Source organism: Megascapheus bottae, chromosome 24 (assembly GCF_031878675.1).
Source record: "Megascapheus bottae isolate mThoBot1 chromosome 24, mThoBot2.hap1, whole genome shotgun sequence".
Taxonomy (NCBI): Eukaryota; Metazoa; Chordata; class Mammalia; order Rodentia; family Geomyidae; genus Megascapheus; species Megascapheus bottae.
In genome coordinates, this window is record NC_143532.1 from 11,348,314 (window position 1) to 11,367,243 (window position 18,930).

Consider the following 18,930-nt stretch of genomic DNA (forward strand, 5'->3'; position numbering starts at 1 on the left):
CCACAGGAAATGTCCAGGCACTCAGCATTAGGTAGAACAACTCATAGCAAATTTGGAGCTGAAACCCTTGGATTAAGTGTTGTCAAGAAAGAAGCAGGCACTAAGAACCTGCTGTGCAGCTCATGTCATCAACGCTTTAGTCTTGCACCAAAGAACTCTTGCAGTGGACAGCTGCCAAGGAAAAGTTTCTGCTAACTAGAGTTAGCAGATGGAGGTAGTGAAAGGATTGAATTCTGCATTTTGGATCAAAAGGAGCTAGCCACAACCAAAAAAATGATTTGCCTGAGAAGGGCACCAAGCTGGTGGAGTTTGTTGAAGCAATAAGTACCTCACTCTTAAACATGCTATTGATTCCTCCCCAAGAGGATACTGATTCTTTTTTCCCTTTTTGGTTGGTCGTGGGGCTCGAATTCCGGGCCTATGTGCTGTCCCTAAACTTGGATCCACTTCCAGTTTTCTGGTGGTTAACTGGAGATGAGTCTCGAACTTTCCTGGCTTCAATCAAACTATGATTGTCAGGTCTCAGCCTCCTGAGTAACTAGCTGATGAGTAAGATGCAGAAGAATGTGGAGCTGCAGAAACAGCAGCCTGGTCTGTGTGCCCTACACAGAAGACAAGTATGGATGACTTGGCAACAACAAAATCCTCACCATTGCCTGACTGAGGGCAGTGATGAGCTAGAAGCGGCTGTACTTCCCTTTGGACCAGTGCAGCGTGGCCAAAGGCCTGCGGGAATGTGTGGCAGAGGAGATTGGCTAAGCAGGCTCAGTCCTTGAGCTCAGAAAGGCCAGGGTTTGCTTCTGAGTACCTCACACCCAAAGACATGGTGAACTTTAAAAAGACCAAAACAAGAGGGCACAGAAATGGAAGGAAAATAAACTGCACAACCTGTGGGCAGAGAGAAAAGAGGGGAAACTGAAGCAAAGCAAAGGAAGGGGTGACATTGTCCTATGTACTCATTACCTGTCTTTTGAAATGGTAACCCCCCCTGAACACCACCTCAATTTCAAATTCTTCATGTTAAATTTCAGTATGAAGACTTTGGTTACACACTACATGGGCAGGGGCCATGCCTAGTGCCAAAAGAGAAGGGAGTCCTGGAAGCTAAAAAGGAACCTGTATCCAGGCCCCACCCCACCTGATGACTCCTTTGTGAAGAAAATGGACATTAGTGAAGAGGGAATTAATAGTAGTGTTAAGGCGAAGCAAAGCTTGAGCTGTAGAAGCAGCTGAAGAAAAGGTGCAGGCTGGTAGAACAAGTGTAAGACAGTATCCAGAAGGGGATGGATAAGCATGAAGAAGCCCCTCCAGTGAGGCTGGGAAGAGGACTTAATCAAAAGGGGGCACTGTTCAATACCACCTCTTGAGTTCTGCCACATCTTGAGGGAAGTCTCCCCCTCCTGGAAAGTAGGAAGAGGAGCACCCAGCCAAAGGGGAGCACCCAGCCAAAGGGACTATATATGGATCTGGAAGAACACTGTCAGGCTAGACGACTTCTCTTCTCCCTTTACACCATTTTGAACAAAGAGCCTCTTGTGAGTCAAGCCGGGAGCTGGTGACTCATGCCATTCATTAATCCTAGCTACTCAAGAGGCTGAGATCTGAGAATCCAGGTTCAAAGCCAGCCTGGGGAAGGAAAGTCCATGAAACCTTTATCTCCAATTAACCACCTAAAAAACAAGTGGAGCTATGGCGAAAGTGGTAGAGCACTAGATGTGAGCAAAAGAGCTCAGGTTCCGTGTCCCACGCCCTGACTTCAAGCCCCACAAGAGATCAGAGAAAAAGATGGGGAGGGGGAGATGGCTATAGCCCTGCTCCTATGTCAGAGCAAAGGGCTCAGAGTGCAGAAAGTTGGCTGGTTAAAGTTCCCCACAAGGCCCACCCTCAGCCACATACTATATCAAGGGTAAGATGCTATCTATAAGCTCAGATGGCAGGAGGGTATTGGGACTTCACCAGGACTTCAAGAAAGATAGCTACAAACACCATGTTGAGATAAAGTAGGTAGACAAACAGGTCAGACTCACTCCAAGCAAGCTTTCCAGAACTCATGCCATGCTTCCATAGGAAGGGCTCTGGCAAAACAGCGAAGAAACAGGATAAACAGCTGCTTCTGAAGATGAATTCTGGTGACACGCTCCTCGACACTGACTTTGCTCCATAAACTAAAGAAGACTGAATTGTGACCAGCAAGAGCAAGAATGCGAACACCAAGTGAGGCCACTTCCCCAACTTTAATGTTAAATACAGTTCCCACATTTAGAAAAACAAAAACAGGTGAAAATAAATATGCTTACAGGTTATTATAGAAATACAAAAGAGGAAAAACCAAAATGAGTCCAGTTGTAGAAAGGCTCTTCCCTTGCAAGAAACAGGGATAAAGCTGAAGACCCAGTTTGGTGTCACTGCTGAAAATTGTACAAAATAACTTAGAAAACCAGTCGAGGTCAAGTGTTGTGAACTTACTACCTTTTTTTTTTTTGATTTGAGGAAAGTTGATGACAACAATACAAGTAAAGGCTGATGGTCGGACAGCCTGTTGTCTACTCAGAGTCCATCATCCTGCATTGACCTTCAAGTCAAACTGAAGAAAAACAGCCCTTAGTGAAGTCAGCTCTGCAGATGGCTGACTGGATGTCCTCCACTGTAATGCTCAAAGTTGCCAGCAGAAAACATGGAAGAGCCTGGAACAACTTTTCTTTAGCAAGTGCTTGTTGCTACCCAGCCGCCACGGGTTAGATTTTGACATCAGCCAGCAGTTTTATTAGAAACTCAAGGTCTGTGTAACGTGGCGCACCCGGAAAATCCTTGAGTGTGTGGGAGATGAGGGGAAGCACCAGGGTTTGCTCCTCCAGTTCAGAGCACACCTCCTTCCTTTGTAGGGAGCACCTGTGCACATTTCTACATTTTTTTTCCCCACTTAGTACTGGTCCTGAGGGAGTTAGCTGGACCCTCAAGAAAGGACATTTGGAAGGTCAGTGAACAACACTCAGAGGTTCAGTCAGGATCCTAGGTTTCTAACCTCAAAGCCAAGCGTAGTCTAGATTACAAATTACTAATGGTTTCCAATCACTCCCCAACAGCAGCAGAGGAAAATCGGCCCTGAGGGATATGAGAGAGAAGCAAGAACCTTAGGATTAGAACCAACTCCACCTCCTAGTTTGGTTTCTGGAGAGAAGCAAATAAATGCAGTAGTGGCTATCCACAATCTGGCTCTCAGGATTGTCTGGGGAGGCCGCTGAGAGTGGACAGTCTTGAAGATGACGAGCTTGGGAGTTGAGGGTTCACTTTGGCAATGCTGAAAGCCTTCCATTGGAGATGATTGTCGATGACAATAAAGTCACATGTGCTTAACCAACTGCCAAGGCTATCTGACCAGTTCTAAGATGGTGACCAGTGTTATCAAAGGCTCTGAGTATTCTTCCTATATGTTCACAGACCTGGCACAGGGTCCTGTAAGAGCTCTGACTGCCTCTTATCCCTCACACTCCAAAAAAAAAATGTGCCCTTCAAGAAAGCAAAGTGAGACGAACAGGCTATCTAGCCTCCCATGAGCTAAATCTGAGAGGAACTTAGGAGTGCACAAGTTAAAGTCTTTGCTTCATTCCCATCGGAATCCATTGGAATTTGATCTTCCTGGTAGAGAGAACGCTATCACACTTTATCTGTCCAGAAAAAGTCACAAACTCAGAATCCATTTAGACAAAATCTTAGCAGTTTCCATCTGGGACATATTCAGCAGGAAGCTTCCATGTACTCCTTAGTCCTTAGCAACCCCTGAATTTCTTTGTTCCTCCTGGCAAACTTGCCTCTTTACTACATACTGTAAAAGCAGTGCGGTGCTCACTTGCTGGTTTCACTCATCCTAGAGATTGGGGTGCAGTACATCACTGAAAGCACCATTATGAGACCCTGTTGTCTGATGCCCAAAGATCCAGTTTCTGAACCCTTTTATCTCAGGCACAATCTTACTGCACTGAGGCCTATGTGAGGATTGGGGAGAGAGGGGATACAGGACAGCCCAGATCTTCCCGTGGAAATTGCCCCGCCACCTCTGATTGTACTCAGTTTGGTTAGTAGGGGGCCTTCCCACAGCTGTCATGGCCTCACTATCAGAAGTTGCCACCGGGTGGGAATTATTGCTTCGTTCAGCACATTTCTGAGTTCCTCCTAGATCCCAGGAGGAGGAACATCTTTCCGAGAGTCCACTGTCTATGTAGGGGTCGCCTCGAAATAGACAAAAGCCCCCTCTGCCCTCAGCTTGAAGAATCAGTGTTGTGTCCTCTGAGCGGAGCTGCCCAGGCCATACTGGAGTCACCATTCTTTGCACTTCAGATTTGTCCTTTAGACCACTAAACAACAACACAGCACTCCCTCATCCCTCCCTATCATTTTCATCCCCTTCCCCCCGACCCACTGCACGTTTCCCACTCTGCTTGGGGACTGCCTCACACCTCAGCAAAAGCCAAGCTATACTGTTCTGGCTTCTTCCCACATCGCCGTGCAATAATGGCCAGATACAACATCAGGAGGGCCACCCAGTAGCAGCCATATAAGATGGCCCCAGAGACAAGGAAGGCCAGCTCAGTCTCACTGAACAGGTCCTGGCAGTAAGCCGTGTAGGCCAGGCCGCCCAGAAGAACCGCCACCCAGATGGACACCGGGATAAGGCCGATGAAGTTCACCACAATGGTTTTGCGGCCCGAAGTGCCCCAGCCAGACTTGTTGATGGTGGCGATGGCAAAGATCTTGGCGGGCAGGAGGCTGGACATATAGAGCAGGGAATAGAGCGACATGAAGATCATCTCCGCATTGCCTCGAAGGAAGCAGGCATAGGTAGCCTTGATGATGCCCACCAGCTGCACCGTCAGCAGGAAGAGGAGAATGTTCCAGATGCGGCCACGATAGAAAAGCTGTATGACTGTGGCGATGAGGAAGAAGGGAAAGAAACCGGTGACCACGGACTCATAGGTCATCCAGAGGTGGTGCTTATGGAACCACAGAGAGTTGTAGAGCCACTCCCGGAAGTACGACTTGCTCCAGCGCGTCTGCTGGTTGAGCCACCGCAGGTACTTAGTGGGGGTCTCTGTGAGGCATTTGGAGCGCGCTGTGTACTTAGTCCGGTAGCCAAGGCTCAGGACTCGGTTGGTAAGGTGCCGGTCGTCCCCAAAGCTGCACTTGCTGCCTAGGAACTTCTGATGGTACCAGTCCTCCAGGAACTGCTGGAGGAGGCTGTTGCGGTACATGCCCAGGGGCCCACTAATGCACTGCACGCAGCCAAAGTAGGACTGGCAGGCCCGCTCCACATTGAAGGCCATCCAGTACCGCACGCTGCTCAGGAAGGATATCCATGAATCATACTTGTTGAGGATCTGTAAGGGAACAGATGCTTTGGGCTTCCCCCTCTGAGGAATCGGAGCCCCAGAGGAGACACACCAGACACCACGAGGCCATCAGTTCTTGCCTCACTGGAACAGTGCTCCACTCTCCCCAGCACCTGCCCTGATTTTCCTGCTACTGCAGGACAGAGTTAGGGGTGACAGAGGAGGACGTGGGAAGCAAGCAAATACCACTCTCCTGCTCTTCTGGCAGTTGGTAGAGAAATGGCATATCACCTGTAGTGACCTCTGGAGGGAGTTCTGGCCTGTCTGTTCCCAGATTACCTAGCACTCTTCAACACAAGTTGCTAAAGAGCAAAAAGGCTTTTCAAAGCCCGAATGGGGGGTCTGCCTGCTACTCCTCTCAGAGTACAAGTTCCCTCTGGAATCTGTAGGCTCCGAATCTGCAACCGTTCAGTAATGTTCCCTCCACCTCCAAGTTGAACAGGAAAGCTGGGGAGCAAAGTGAGCCCTTTGATATTGATGAATATTGTGAGAGGAGAACGTCACCCACCCATAACTAACCAGAGAGCCTTTACCCAGACACACCCACTGGGTTCCAAAACACAGTCCCGCCCCCTCCCCAGGAATCTCTGGTGACTTACTTGGACATCTCCGCCAACTCCCCCTACTTGGGGATCCTCCTCCAGAACTCGAAGCATCTCAATGGTGCAGGCTGGGTCCAGCACAGTGTCAGAGTCACACACCTGCAGGGGAGTGCACTGTCAGCCATTTGACCTCAACACCTTCCCCTCCCTGTGGGCACTTGCTGCCCACCTCTCTCCCATGATTCACTGCCAGCAGAAAGAGAGAGGAAGCAAAGAAAGAAAGAATGAGTTCTAATACCAGGTTTGGCAGCTACTAAGCTAAGGAGAGAAACGTGGAGACAGTTGGTGCTGAGCCTGAGAGAGGAGAAATGCTTATTAGCCCTGGACACACTTTTGCCAAATTAGCTCCACAGAAGTGGTCTCAAGATGCTTCTCCAGAGCTCTTGGCTAGAAAGGGGTAATAAGTCATAGAAATCAAATGACATCGATAGTGGGCTAGAGCCAACAGACATTTTCCAGAAAACTAAAACAAGAAGTCCTTCCGGAAGCTACTTAATGAACTATCCAGAGGTAGAGAGTCATAGAGTAATGGCATCCACTTTTTGGCCTCTGACCTCTTGGACAACCTGCAATCCCAGCAGTGAGGACCAGTCTACCTACCCACAATCCCCTCCCTGAAATCATAAACAGCCCATTGGCATTCTGGGTTCCTGAAAACAAGACTTCTTTGCCAAGTCTCTTAAGATGGGCAATTTGGGCAACAGCTGCTCTTCCCTGGATTTATTTTGAGTTGCTAGTTGAACCCTTGCCCTGGTGGCTGATTCCTTGTCTGTTTTCTAAAAGTTCCTGAAATGGTAGAGGTCAAAATAACCATGGAGAGGTTATGTTTGGTTTCCAGACCCCCAGACTGAACTCTGGGTCATGGTTCCCACAGGTGGAGTCTACCCCCGTTCTGCACAAGTTTATACTAAAATTGCTGACATAAGGCCCCAGGTTCAGTCCCCAGCACCAAAGCAAAGTTGCGGAGTAAGAACCCATAGCCTGCAGGAAGCATGCTGCCTCAAATACCTCAACCCTTGACTTCTCTCATCTTTTTCCTTGCCTCCCCCCACCCTTCTTCCTTGTTGGAGACAGGCTGGCACAGACAAGCAGTAGCAGAAGGCCAAGGAGAAACAAGGCCCAGCCTAGGTATCTCATCTGCAGCTTCCCTCCCCACCAGGTATCTACGTAGGGTGGTCTGAGCTGGGAAAAGTCCTAGGGAGCCTCCAGCCGGACTCAAAGATGCCCTGGCTTACAGGCTGGCCCCACTGCTACTTCCTGCTAAACTCACCACTCTCCATGGTACTTTGCCTCCTTGATTTCAAGGAAATCTTTGTAGCTATGCAGGGTTGGGAAAGAAAGCCTTGTGCTGCCTGGGCTTCCCCACTGGTCAGAGCAAGGTTTTCTTCTACAGAGAACACATCCTCAGCAAGGCTGCTGGAAGGCAGGCTGGAATCCAGCAAGTATTCACAGGCTCTAACCCAGGCCTGTGAGGCAGTGGTCTGCGGACCACGAAGGGGAAAGTATGGTTCAGGTGAAGTCCTGTTTACAGACCCACTCATAGATGAACAAGAAAGGGAGCTGTGGGGACCAGGAGTTTGGCCTAGTGGTAGAGTGCTTGCCTAGCATGCACAATGGCCCAGGTTCGATTCCTCGGTACTGGAAGTGGTGCTGTGGCTCAAGTGGTAGAGCTCTAGCCTTTATAAGCCTCCAAGGACAGCACTCAGGCCCTGAGTTCAAGCCCCACGACTGGCAAAAAAAGAAAGGGAGCTGTGGAGCATACCAGGTTTGGAGGTAGTGTGCTTTTTAAGGGGCTGGATGAGGGGCTTAAGCATTGGTTAGGGCTTAGGGCTTTCCTAGGCTTTGGGTCTCTAGAAAAGTATAACAAAGACCCCCTAAACCCTAGTGAATGGAAGAATTGAACAGTTTAGGGACATCCTTCCCTACATGGCTAAAGAGGCTCTTAAGCCTAGGAAGACAGGAAAGACAAAGGTATTAACTTTTGCATACGGCCACTTTTCAATAACAACAAAATACACAGGAGCCAAGAGTTTGGCCTAGTGGTAGAGTGCTTGCCTAGCATGCACAAAGCCCTGGGTTCAATTCCTCGGTACCACATACACAAAAAAAGCCAGAAATGGTGCTGTGACTCAAGGGGTAAAGTGCTAGTCTTGAGAAATCTCGGGAACAGTGCTCAGGCCCTAAGTTCAAGCCCCACGATTGGCAAAAAACATTTTTTTTAAGCACACAAATTGTTAGGTAGCTGCACTACAGAACACTTAAGAGAGCAAACATGACTTTAGCAAGGCTGGGTTGGCACACAGGTAGACTATCAAGCCAACCAATTCTTCTTTCATAGGTTATGAAGTGACTGCGAGGTATGGAGGCTGGGTAGTTGCAGCGCAGAATTCTCATCCAGAAGTTGGGATCCTGAGGTGTGTGTCTTTTTTGGTACTGGAGATTGAACCCAGGACATTACACTTGCTAGGCAGGCACTTTGCCACTGAATTACATCTCAGCCTTTATTTATTTTTAAAATACAGAAATATGTAGTTTGAAACTCAGTTCTCTCTCTAGGTTGTTACTGAAAAAAATTGAAGCTAGGTCAACCATACCAACCTTTCCAGGCTGGTGTCCATGACTGAACAGAGGTAGGCAGGATCTGCTCAGGGTGGTAGCCTTGCTCTTGCTGCTGCAATGGGAAGCTAGATCGCTGACACATGCATCCTCACTCTGCGCCTGGCAAGCAGGGCAACATTCATCTGTGTTTTTGTTTCACCTTCTTCCAGCAGAGATAATAACAGTATCTCCTGGGACTATTACGGGAATTAAAGGAGCTAATATATGTGCAATGACTATAACAGTGCCTGGTATAAAATGAATGTCATGTTTGCTGCAGTTACTATCAGGGAATCAGGACTTCAGATTGGCAGCACTAGGTTTTTGACCTGGATTTGTTTGATCCCAGGACAGCTTCAGAGACCCATTATGCCTGTGACCCTGGAGGAATGCACAGCAGGAAGCCCTGGCTGGCTGGCTGGCTATGTCCCCGGGCACACGCGCTCCTAGAAGACACTCTTACCTGGATATAGTCCACCGAGTCACCAAGGGCCTTGAAGGCCGTGTACATGACCTCGCGCTTGCCTCCCCACTTCTGCATGATGCAGGAGAAGGTGCTGGCCCATACCACGGCTCGCACACGCTCCATGCCCTCCTGCAGGCTGGCCTCGGTCTCTCCTTCCCCTGCCTCGTGGAAGTTGCTGCGCCACACAAAAAAGCCAGCTTGTTCCGTGCCACCCAGCACCTCATGGAAGATGTCCAGCATGTAGGCATCCTCCTGGCGATTGCCATCCACCACCATGACCACCTTGAGATCGGGGAAGGCGATGCGCTGGGCTGAGCGCAGGCACTTGCGCAAATAGTCTGGGTCCTCTTGGTAGGCCGCGATGCAGAGCGCTACGGAACGGGGCCGTGCACCAGGCAGTTTCAGGGGCCGCCATGCTCTGCGCATGCGCCTGTGCTCCAGGAAGGCAAACAGGCTCTGAATAAGCAGGTGCAGGCCTAGGATGGCACCGTATAGGCCAAAGGACAGATAATGCTTTTCTGTGTGGATGAACTGGTAGCCTGTCACGTAGGCTGCCAGGATGCCACCTAGCACCACCAGGGCGAACAAGCTGGTGCCCACCACACGCAAAGCTGTCGTCAGCTGTACCGGCATCTAATGGGAGAGGAAAGAAATGGGGGTCAGGCAGGAGACATATGTAGGCAAAGTATGTGTGGGCATTCTCAGAGTCTGGCATGGATGGGAAAATAACCCACTTAATAAAGGTCCTTATTGACTGGTAGAGCACTTGCCTAGCAAGCTAGCAAATGTAAGATCCTGAATTAAATCCTCAGTTACCTCCCCCCCCCCCACAACCAAATACCAAAGGCCCTTTTACTTACTCAAGGAGTGGCTATAGCTTTGGAAATCAGAAGCCAGATGGCTGGGGTTTGAGTTCCAGCTCTGCCACCAGCTACTATCTGTGGCCCCTAAGTTATTGCATCTGTAATCTCATATTGTTTGAGGGGTAAATGGATGACAGGTTAAAACAGAACAACAAACACACATTTGTTATTGTCCCACAGAACAAGCAAAAGCTATGGGATCTCTCTGGTAGATGTCAGACAGATTTGCCTGCCCTAGATTGCTATTGACAAGCTTCAATGGTGAGCCCAGACACATGGGATAGCTATGCAAGCAGTGTGGCATCCAGTGGCTTTAGAACCATTATCTTGGGCCAGGAGTTTGGCCCAGTGGTAGAGTGCTTGCCTAGTATGCACGAAGACCTGGGTTTGATTCCTTGGTACCACATACATAGAAAAAGCTGGAAATGGTGCCGTGGTTCACATAGTAGAGCTCTAGCCTTGAGAAAGTCCAAGGACAGTGCTCAGGCCCTGAGCTCAAGCCCCAGGACTGGCCGGGAAAAAAAAAAAAAAAAAAAAGAACCATTATTACCTCTAGTGGATTAGTACCAGACAAGACTCATGAAGAAAGTAGAGGATGAAAAGTCCAGAAGAAAATACAAGAGTGGTAGAGAGAGGTAATACAAGAGCTTGTCTTTCACAGTACAAAATCACTAAGAGAAACTTCCCCGTGTTCTGCCTTCAGGTTTTCTCCAGAAAAGGAAAATTGGGTTGAGGGGGAACTGACCAGGCAGAGGAGGAATCTTGAGAGCTGGGTTCCCAGAAACCCAGCACCAAGGAGCCTAGAGAGCCAGCGCCAGAGGGACGCAGCTACCACTGCAGCACTGACTTGGCTGCTGGGAAACCCCATCCGCTTGGTCCTAGTGCCCGTGTGGAAATCTGCGGGCTCGTCCCCTGGCCAACCACCACCCGAAATAATGCCAGGTTTCAGTTTGCAGCTAAGTGGGGGCTTCTAAGCATCTGCCTTGTTGGAAATAGACGTGCGGTAACGAGCAGACTCTAGAACTTAGCACAGGAGAACGAGCTCCAACTCCCACGTGGCTGCCTGACCTTGCCCAAGTTCTCTAAGAGTTCTTCCCATCGTTATAACGCAGGGTCTGAATTCGCTTCTCACTTCCTAAACCTCTCGTAAATCATTCCAGCACACCAGCCCTTAAAAGCTGCCCAAATGGAAGTAAGGGGATGGCGGTTTCCCCCAGCGCCCAGGTGGGGGCGGGGCGCAGAGAAGAGGTGGGCAGGGGAAGCTGTCTAGGACAGCAAGCTCCTGCCCTCCATTCCCACCTCCTCTCCTTGCCAGCCACCTGCCCGGTCTGGAGATTCCCGGTTCCATTTTGGACTCCAGACAAAGCCCTCTCCCGACTAAGCTCTGAGTCTCAATGGAGCCAAGCTCACCCCCGCCCCCCGCAAACAGATACTTTCCACATAGGGTGGCTAAGGAATACACAGTCACTGCCTCAATCCGCCTGCGACAGAGGCACTAGCAGCTTCCAGCAGCTTGGATCGGAAAAGGCTGCTGGCAGCCTGGCCTCTCTGGGAAGCGAGGCCTCGGGGTTCTCAGCTCCTCCAGCCCCGGGAGCAAGCCGCATGCTTCCTCTTCGGTACTCCCGGCCCTCCCAGTTCTCCCTCCCTGTGCGCCCGCGGCCCAGCGTCCCCAGGCCTGCACCCACCGCCCAGGGGCGCCCCACTCCCTGCTTTTGCTCACGTGCCAGGGGTGTGGGGGGGCGCCGCTGGCCGCCTGCGGTCAGGAAAGGCCCGGGTCGGTTCTGCAACCTGCAGGGCCCTGGCGCCCCGCTGCGGAGCGGTGCGGTGCGGTGCGGTGCCTGTGGCTGCGCCCATTGGGTCAAGGCACCGGCCAGGCTCTTCACCAGGCAGGAGCTTCGTCTCCGGGTCGAGGCGGCACTGGCCACACCCACGTGCCGGTTTCCCACGACCCAGGCGGGAAGGAACACAGAACCCAAGAAATCACAATTGGACCCGACCCTACTCATCTTCCCCGGGCCCCAGCTACCTTGGCAAAAGAGTGGCGGCAGACAAAGACGGCCTCCCTGGTGTCGCCAGTCCCTCCTTCCCCGGCCAGGACCCCTCCCCCACAGAATCAGAAGCCCTGCCTCGGTATCTCCCTCCCTCACGGGACCCCCACGAGCGGGCGAGCGCCAGGGCGGGCTCTGGCTGCAGTCCCCTGTCCAGACAGCGGCCTGTGCCACCCCAGGCGGGAGGACCCGGCGCGCAATCTGTACCCCGGGCTGCTCCGCAGACCCACACACACTCCGAAGGGATCCGAGGAACCTGGCCCAGCTAGCTGCCTCGCACTTGGCTCAAGGGCACGGGGATGGGGTGCTCCCCAAGACCGCCCCCCCATTCCGGGACAGTAACATAAAATAAGAACCTCCAGACAAGGGCGCACGCCCCGCTATCCGTCCCGCAAACTTTGAGGGGCTGCCTGGTCTGCAGCGCCTCTCTCGCTGACAGGTGCGCCCTGCTGGGAGGCCCACGCGCGGCGGGACGGAAACTTGAACACCCGGCGCGAGCTCCTTTCCAGCAGCCTGGCCGCCCTTGGGGAAGACAGCTCGGTTTCCCCGACACAGCACGTGCCCCGCTCGCGCCCGACAGGTCGGCAGGAGCCGAGGTCGAGGTGTCCCGGCAGGTGTGAAGCCCCGCGGAGAAGAGGAGGGCGCCCCAATCAGCCCCGCACCCCACACGCGCAACGCCTCCCATTCATTCACAAAACCCGTGCCGCGAGGGAGGCTGGGAAGAGAGGCCGGAGGGGAGGCCGAAGGAAGAAATGAGGAAGGGTCCGTGGGGAGGGGCCCGCGCAACCGCCCCCAGGAAGCCCCGAGTGTCCACAGCCGCCGGCGCCCGCCGCCGGGACGCAGGGCAGGAGGCGCCCCGGGAGCCTGGCGCACCCCTCGAGGTGGCCGGCCCGCGCTCACCGTGCCGCCCGCCGCCCGCGCTCCGGTGCTCAGCAGGCCCGCGGTGGCTCCATGCCCCTCCTCGGCTCCTCGGCTCCACCGTGCGGCGCCGCCTCCACCGTGCGCCACCGCGCGCTCCGACTGACAGCGCCGGCCCCGCCAGGCCGCCTTAAGTACCCAGCGCGGCCGCGCCGGGAGAGGCGCCCTCCTCCGGCCTCGGGGCCCGGAAAGTTGGCAGGAGTGGGAGGGCTCCCCGAGGGCGGCGGGGGCGTTCCGTTCCCGGCTTTCCCGGAGGGCGCTCGGCACATGGTGGGGTCCCGCATGGACGCGGCTCCTTCAGCCCATAGAGACCCCGCCTGGGCGCCCGCTCGGAAACTGGGTTCCGCCGGAGGCAGGCGGGCGGCTCCCCTGCTCCCAGGAGGTGCGCGTTGTGTGCAGTGGAGAACCCCAAGCGTCGTGGTTAACTTTCATTGCCCTTTCCATCCACGCCTCGAATTCCACTCACCCTGCAAACCCGCCGGCAGGTCGACTTGGGCGCGAGAGAGGGCTGTTAGCTGGAAGGGGAGCTTCCTAGCACGCGGGCAGCAGGACCTTCCTGGTGGCAAGAAAGAGAGTAATTGTCCAATAGGAAAAGGCTGGTCGGAGAAGGTGCTAGCAATTGTGCGAATGTGAGCTAATGACATGAAGGCTGTGTACAAAGGAGGCCTTGCGGGAGTCGGTGGCTCTCACCTGTCATCCTAGCTGCGCAGGAGGCTGAGATCTGAGGATCTTGACTCAAAGCCAGCTCAGGCAAAAAAAAAAATCTGTGAGACTCAATATCTAATTAGTCACCAACAAGACAGAGTGGAGGTGTGGCTCAAGTGGCAGAGTACAGTCTTTAGTGAAAAAGCCAAGTCAAAGCATTGAAACCTTGAGTTCAAGCCCTCAGGGGCCTTGTGGAATGGTATTTTTCAGTCCTCAACTTGACTTCTTCGTGTGACTTCCTTTCCCTGGGATCATCTCATGCCTGGTTAGTCTCTGAAGCTCACACAGGCTTTTTGCCTGGTTCTCTGGTGGCTGGAGTCAGCACAACCTCACTGAAATGAACAGGGGTAAGACTCAACATCATGAGAAGAGTCAGCACTCTTCTGCTCATACCAGTTGGCTTTGCTCCTAAACGGCTTCCTACGAGGGAGCCAATTCTCTTGTGTTCTGCTGTGCAGGGCTAGGGCTGGGTAGCTGGTGGTACCAGGCAGATAGGAGACCTGTGATCTTTGTGGTCAGCTCTTCCAGGGATGATTTTCTAATGATTGGCATACAGTTTGAGGTACCCTATTAACGTTCACCCCTTCAATAGGGAGGTGGGTAGGGGAGCCTTTAAGAGGTTGATATAATAAAGCTTAACTTTATCTCTGCTTACCACTGGAGATTTAAAAATACGACTGATTTCATACCCAATCACTTAACGTGGATTCAGTTTTGCTGAATTGGTTTTTACACAGGTGCCAGAGGCTAAGCCTCCTTGTTCTGTAGTCAGAGACTCAGGCTGCACTTCCATGTATTTAATACATGTGGAGGGCCTCTGGGAGGAGACAGGGGCCTTGGCATCTCTAGAGGTCTCAGGCTCATCTATGCCATCTGGAAGGTTACCTCTACTAAAAACAAATACAAAATATTATCACCAGAACCAGTTGATAGTAACTCACACCTGTAATCCTAGCTATTCAACAGGCTGAGACTAGAGGATTGAGGATTTCAACCAGCCCTGACAGATAAAGTTCAGAGACGCTTATTGTCAATTAGCCAGCAAAAGGATGGAAGTGGGGTTTGTCTCAAGTGGTAGAGTACTAGTCTGTTTAAAAAAAAAAAAAAAAAAGTCGAGTGAAACTGCAGTGGCCTAAGTTCAAACCCTAGTATTGGTGCACACACACACACACACACACACACACACACACACACACACAATCTTTTGAAGTGAATAAAAATGGATTATAAATGCCTTCCAGGCCAGGTGTGGTGGCGTGTACCCGCAGTCTCAACTACTTGGTGACTGAGGCACAAGGATCATTGGCCCCAGGTGTTCAAGACCAGTTCAACAAGCAAATACAGTGAGACCTCCATCTCCAAAAAGACAAAACAAAAACAAAAATCATAAAATGCTTCTAACTAGTAACAGATGATGTCATATTCTGCCCAGTGACTGACTGCATAGTTCTTTTCAAGGCGACATGAAGCCGCAGCACTAGTTAATAGCTAATTTGAAGTGGAAAGTGCATGCCTTGGGTAGGGCAAGGCAGCTATTCCAAACAAAGTTTCCTTTCATAAACTTTCCCTCGAAGGGACAAGCTCTGTGGCTTCTAGGTTCCATTTGAAGAAGCAGGCACCAGCACCTTTCCAGAATACTGCCCCAAAGGTGAGATTTTCATGCAGTTCCTCCTTCCTTGGTAGAAGAAGAGCATTTGGTATGAAGTGGCCTCTGCTTTGATGAGGCTGAGTGTGCCACCCTTGATTGCAAAGAGCCAGGTTCTTTGAGGCTACCTTGAAGCTTGGAGATTTAGGTGCCTGAATATCAAGCCAGACCTGAGGGGGCTTTTCTTGGGACTACTCCTAAACAGAAAAGGCTCTTCTTGGTCATCTTTCCTTGCCCTTCTTCCATAAGTAAGTATGGGAAAACCCAGAAGACAATCATTAACCATCATCCACTTGATGGAGTATAGTGAACCCAGTTACTAAGTTACTAAATATTACATCCATGAAGAGAATACTGAAACATGAATTGTTAAGCAAACATAGAGGATACAAAGTTGTTCTGTATGAATGGCTACATTTCTGTAATTTTTTTTAAATCTATGTTCTAAATGACAGAAGTACTTCCAAATGTTCAGATAATCAGACGATATTAAGATCAGATCTAAACTGGGCATGGTGGCAGACACCTGTAATCCTTGCACTTGGTAGCTGAGGTAATAGGATGGAGGGTGTTAAGCCAGTCTAAGCTACAAAGCAAAACTATCTCGAATAAACACGTTCACATTATTTACAATATTCTATTACTAGGCCTGATATTCTTAAGATTTGATGCTAGAAAAATAGATCTGTTCCTTTTCTTTCTTTCTTCAAATTTTCTACTTATGAGAATAATTTTATAATAAAAAGGCAGCACCTAAGGCCTGAGTTCAAGTCCCCAAGTGACAAAAAAAAATACAATAAAAAGGTGGGTCAGGAGTATGGCCTAGTAGTACAGTGCTTGCCTAGCATGCATGAAGCCCTGGGTTCGGTTCCTTGGTACCATATGCACAGAAAAAGCTGGAAATGGAGTGGTTCCAGGCTTGAATAGCTGACATTTCCCAAGTGGTTTTACTTTACATCAAGCATAGAGAACACATCTGGGGGGGTCTCAGCTGAGCACGTGAAGCACATCTCTGGCAACAAGAAGTCAAGTAGGGAGCGAGAGTCAGGTAATCAGGCCTAGAGTAGAGAAAGCCCACCCTTTCCCCTCTGGACCACCTACAAGCAAATGATCACATGAGCTATGAAGCCAGAAGGAAGAAAGGGAAAGAAGGCTGATAATTGGAAGTGGAAGTGAGGCAGAAAGCAGGAAGAGGAGAGGTCAAGTCTGGTCCCACCAACACACTGGGAATGAGATTCCAGCAATCTTTTCACTAGCAAAGGCTGTCTGCTTTTCTCCCAGCTAAACTTGGGAACTTGGGGTCTTTCCCAACCAGCTCTTACTGGTAGGGTCACCTTTGTTGCTAAATCACAAACTGCACTTTGGGGGGAGGGGCTTTCCTAGCTCAAAGGATGGGGGAAAGGTGATTTCTAGAAATATGAAAGGGTCTGAGCCATCTCAGTACTGGGAATGGAGTCCCCAGGATTCATTTGGCCATGGAGAAATGTGAGCATATTTTCTGGGACTGGGAGTTTGGCCTAGTGGTAGAGCATGCACGAAGACCTGAGTTCAATTCCTCGGTATCACATATATAGAAAAAAAGCCAGAAAGTGGTAGAGCTCTAGCCTTGAGAAAGTCCAAGGACAGTGCTCAGGCCCTGAGTTCAAGCCCAAGACTGGCAAAAAAAAAAAAAAAAAAAAAAAGGCTTTTTCTTTACCCTTTGATGGGGAGACAGCCCACTGTAGCCTTGTTTTGAAGCATCAACACTCCATTCTTCCCTCTGACTGCCGGGAGTGCGGCCTAGTGGTAGAGTGCTCGCCTAGCATGCACGAAGCCCTGGGTTCAATTCCTAGGTACTACATACACAGAAAAAGCCCGAAGTGGTCTGTGGCTCAAGTGGCAGAGTGCTAGCCTTGAGCAAAATGTGTCCAAGGACAGTGCCCAGGCTCTGAGTTCAAGCCCCAAGACTGGCAAAAAAAAGAACAAAAAGAAAAGAAAAAGAAAAAGAAAAAAGAGCCGACTTTCAAGGTCCCTGAAAGTAGCATTCATGCAGTTGCCACAGGCTGAAGGTCTGGAAGTGGCAAGTGCTCCAGTCAAGGTGCGTGCCCGCAAGGAGGGGGTGTGTACCACACTGGGGAAATGCAGGGCAGGGCAGCTTTGTTCTCTCCAGAGCCAGGTGGCCACCTGTGCATGTGACAACTTGGCTGCTCAGAACAAAAGCCCCACCTAGGCACGGTTCTGAGCTGGCTGCAGCTATTAAGGCAGACAGTGAAGATGAACTCTTACATCATTACTAATAAAGCACTTAGAGGCCCGGTCACTTTTCTAGTTTCCCAACAGAGAGCTGCTTCCCACGGCCTCTCTTGAAATAATTCTGTCCAGAACTGGCCGATGTGCACACCACTGTGCATATTGGCAACTAGGAGTCAGAGAAGAAGTTTCTCAATCTCCTGCACTCCCACCTCCCCTCTATGCTTTCTGACTTGTTACATGTAAGAACTTACCTCTTTGACCTTTTCTCTCTCCTCCCTCCCTCTCTCTCTCTCTCTCTCTCTCTCTCTCTCTCTCTCTCTCTCTCTCTCTCTCTCTCGGTAATGTTGGGGCTTGAACTCTGGGCCTCACATTGCCCAGGTAGGTGTTCTACCACTTGAGCTACATTTCTGTTATTCTGAAAAGGAAATGTGAGACCTGAAATCCTGTCTACTCAAGATGACAGAATTATATGACAATGTCAACCTTCACAAAGAGGTTTCTGATTAGAGTTCATGAGAAGACTCACTAAATCTCTTAGGTTGTATGCTTGTGACATGGCTCTCTGTCCCCTTTGTACCTAGGAAGGGCATAAAGTCTTAGATGTCTAATATCTTGGTTGCCCCATGAAAGAAGCAATGCCACTGAAGTATAGTAGCAGGTGGGCTGGGAGCTTCAGTATGTCCGAAGCCAAGGTTGAGTTTAGATGTAAGAACACCTGGTAAGAGAAAGGGGAGTGGGGCAAAGCTTACTGTGCCGTGGTAATTCCTTTCAACAAGCAGGGTATCTACTGGATAGCTGAAAAATGCAGTGGTTACAGGTGCAGCCTTGGAGCCAGACTGCCTGGATCCAAATATTGGTTTGATGACTTCTTACTAGCTATCTAACCAGGCAAGTAATTAGCCTCTTGTGTGCCTCAGTTTTCCCATCTGTAAAACAGGGTAATAATGCCTACCTCACAGGCGCTGTGTGAGGAAGAGGGTTTATATGTGTCAAGTGCACAAGGCATACTAAGCTCTCTGGAGTGTTAACCACATTCGAGATTACTACATATAGTGACGAGCTACAACCACTATTCACATGGGCTCGCAGGCTGAAGCTGATTGATACCTGAGAAGCCATCAGATTCTACGTCCTGAGTGTGCTTTGGGAAATATGGTCACTAGCCTAGGGACACTGTGATCACATGACAAGATATTGCCTGACACTGAGAGCACAGTCTGAGTTCTGGTTTAAAAAAAAAAAAAGCCCTTTAAAATAGATCTGCCCTTTTAAATAGGATCTTCTGTCTTTCTCTCCAGGATGTCTACCTGGAAGCTGCCTAGTTAGTGCTGAGCTGAATGCAAGCACATTGCACAACAAGTCGATGTGTCTTTATCAGTAGTTCAAAATTCCAGCTTCCAGCATTGCCTACTTTTAAATTATCTAGAGAATAGTTTGTTAAGCAGCTGGAACTTACATTTTATAGGTAT

General features: G+C 50.4%; 1 protein-coding gene across 1 annotated transcript; it reads right to left on the bottom strand.

Moving 5' to 3' along the window:
- Window positions 1-4,424: 4,424 nt before the first annotated feature.
- On the bottom strand, window positions 4,425-9,683 carry Has3 (hyaluronan synthase 3). Its single transcript, XM_090357368.1, has 3 exons — window positions 9,048-9,683; window positions 5,984-6,085; window positions 4,425-5,372 (listed from the first exon to the last, which is right to left on the bottom strand). Exons 1-3 carry the CDS (start codon window positions 9,681-9,683, stop codon window positions 4,449-4,451), a joined length of 1,662 nt encoding a protein of 553 aa, XP_090213494.1. The 3' UTR covers window positions 4,425-4,448.
- Window positions 9,684-18,930: the final 9,247 nt, after the last annotated feature.

Bases quoted from the DNA above. Each gene is read 5' to 3' on its own strand.
- Has3 (XM_090357368.1), bottom strand. From the start codon at position 9,683: ATGCCGGTACAGCTGACGACAGCTTTGCGTGTGGTGGGCACCAGCTTG. The intron at 6,086-9,047 runs GTAAGAGTGTCT...ACTCCCCTGCAG, and splicing joins ACTCGGTGGACTATATCCAG to GTGTGTGACTCTGACACTGT. The intron at 5,373-5,983 runs GTAAGTCACCAG...GTTCCCTTACAG, and splicing joins GAGTTGGCGGAGATGTCCAA to ATCCTCAACAAGTATGATTC.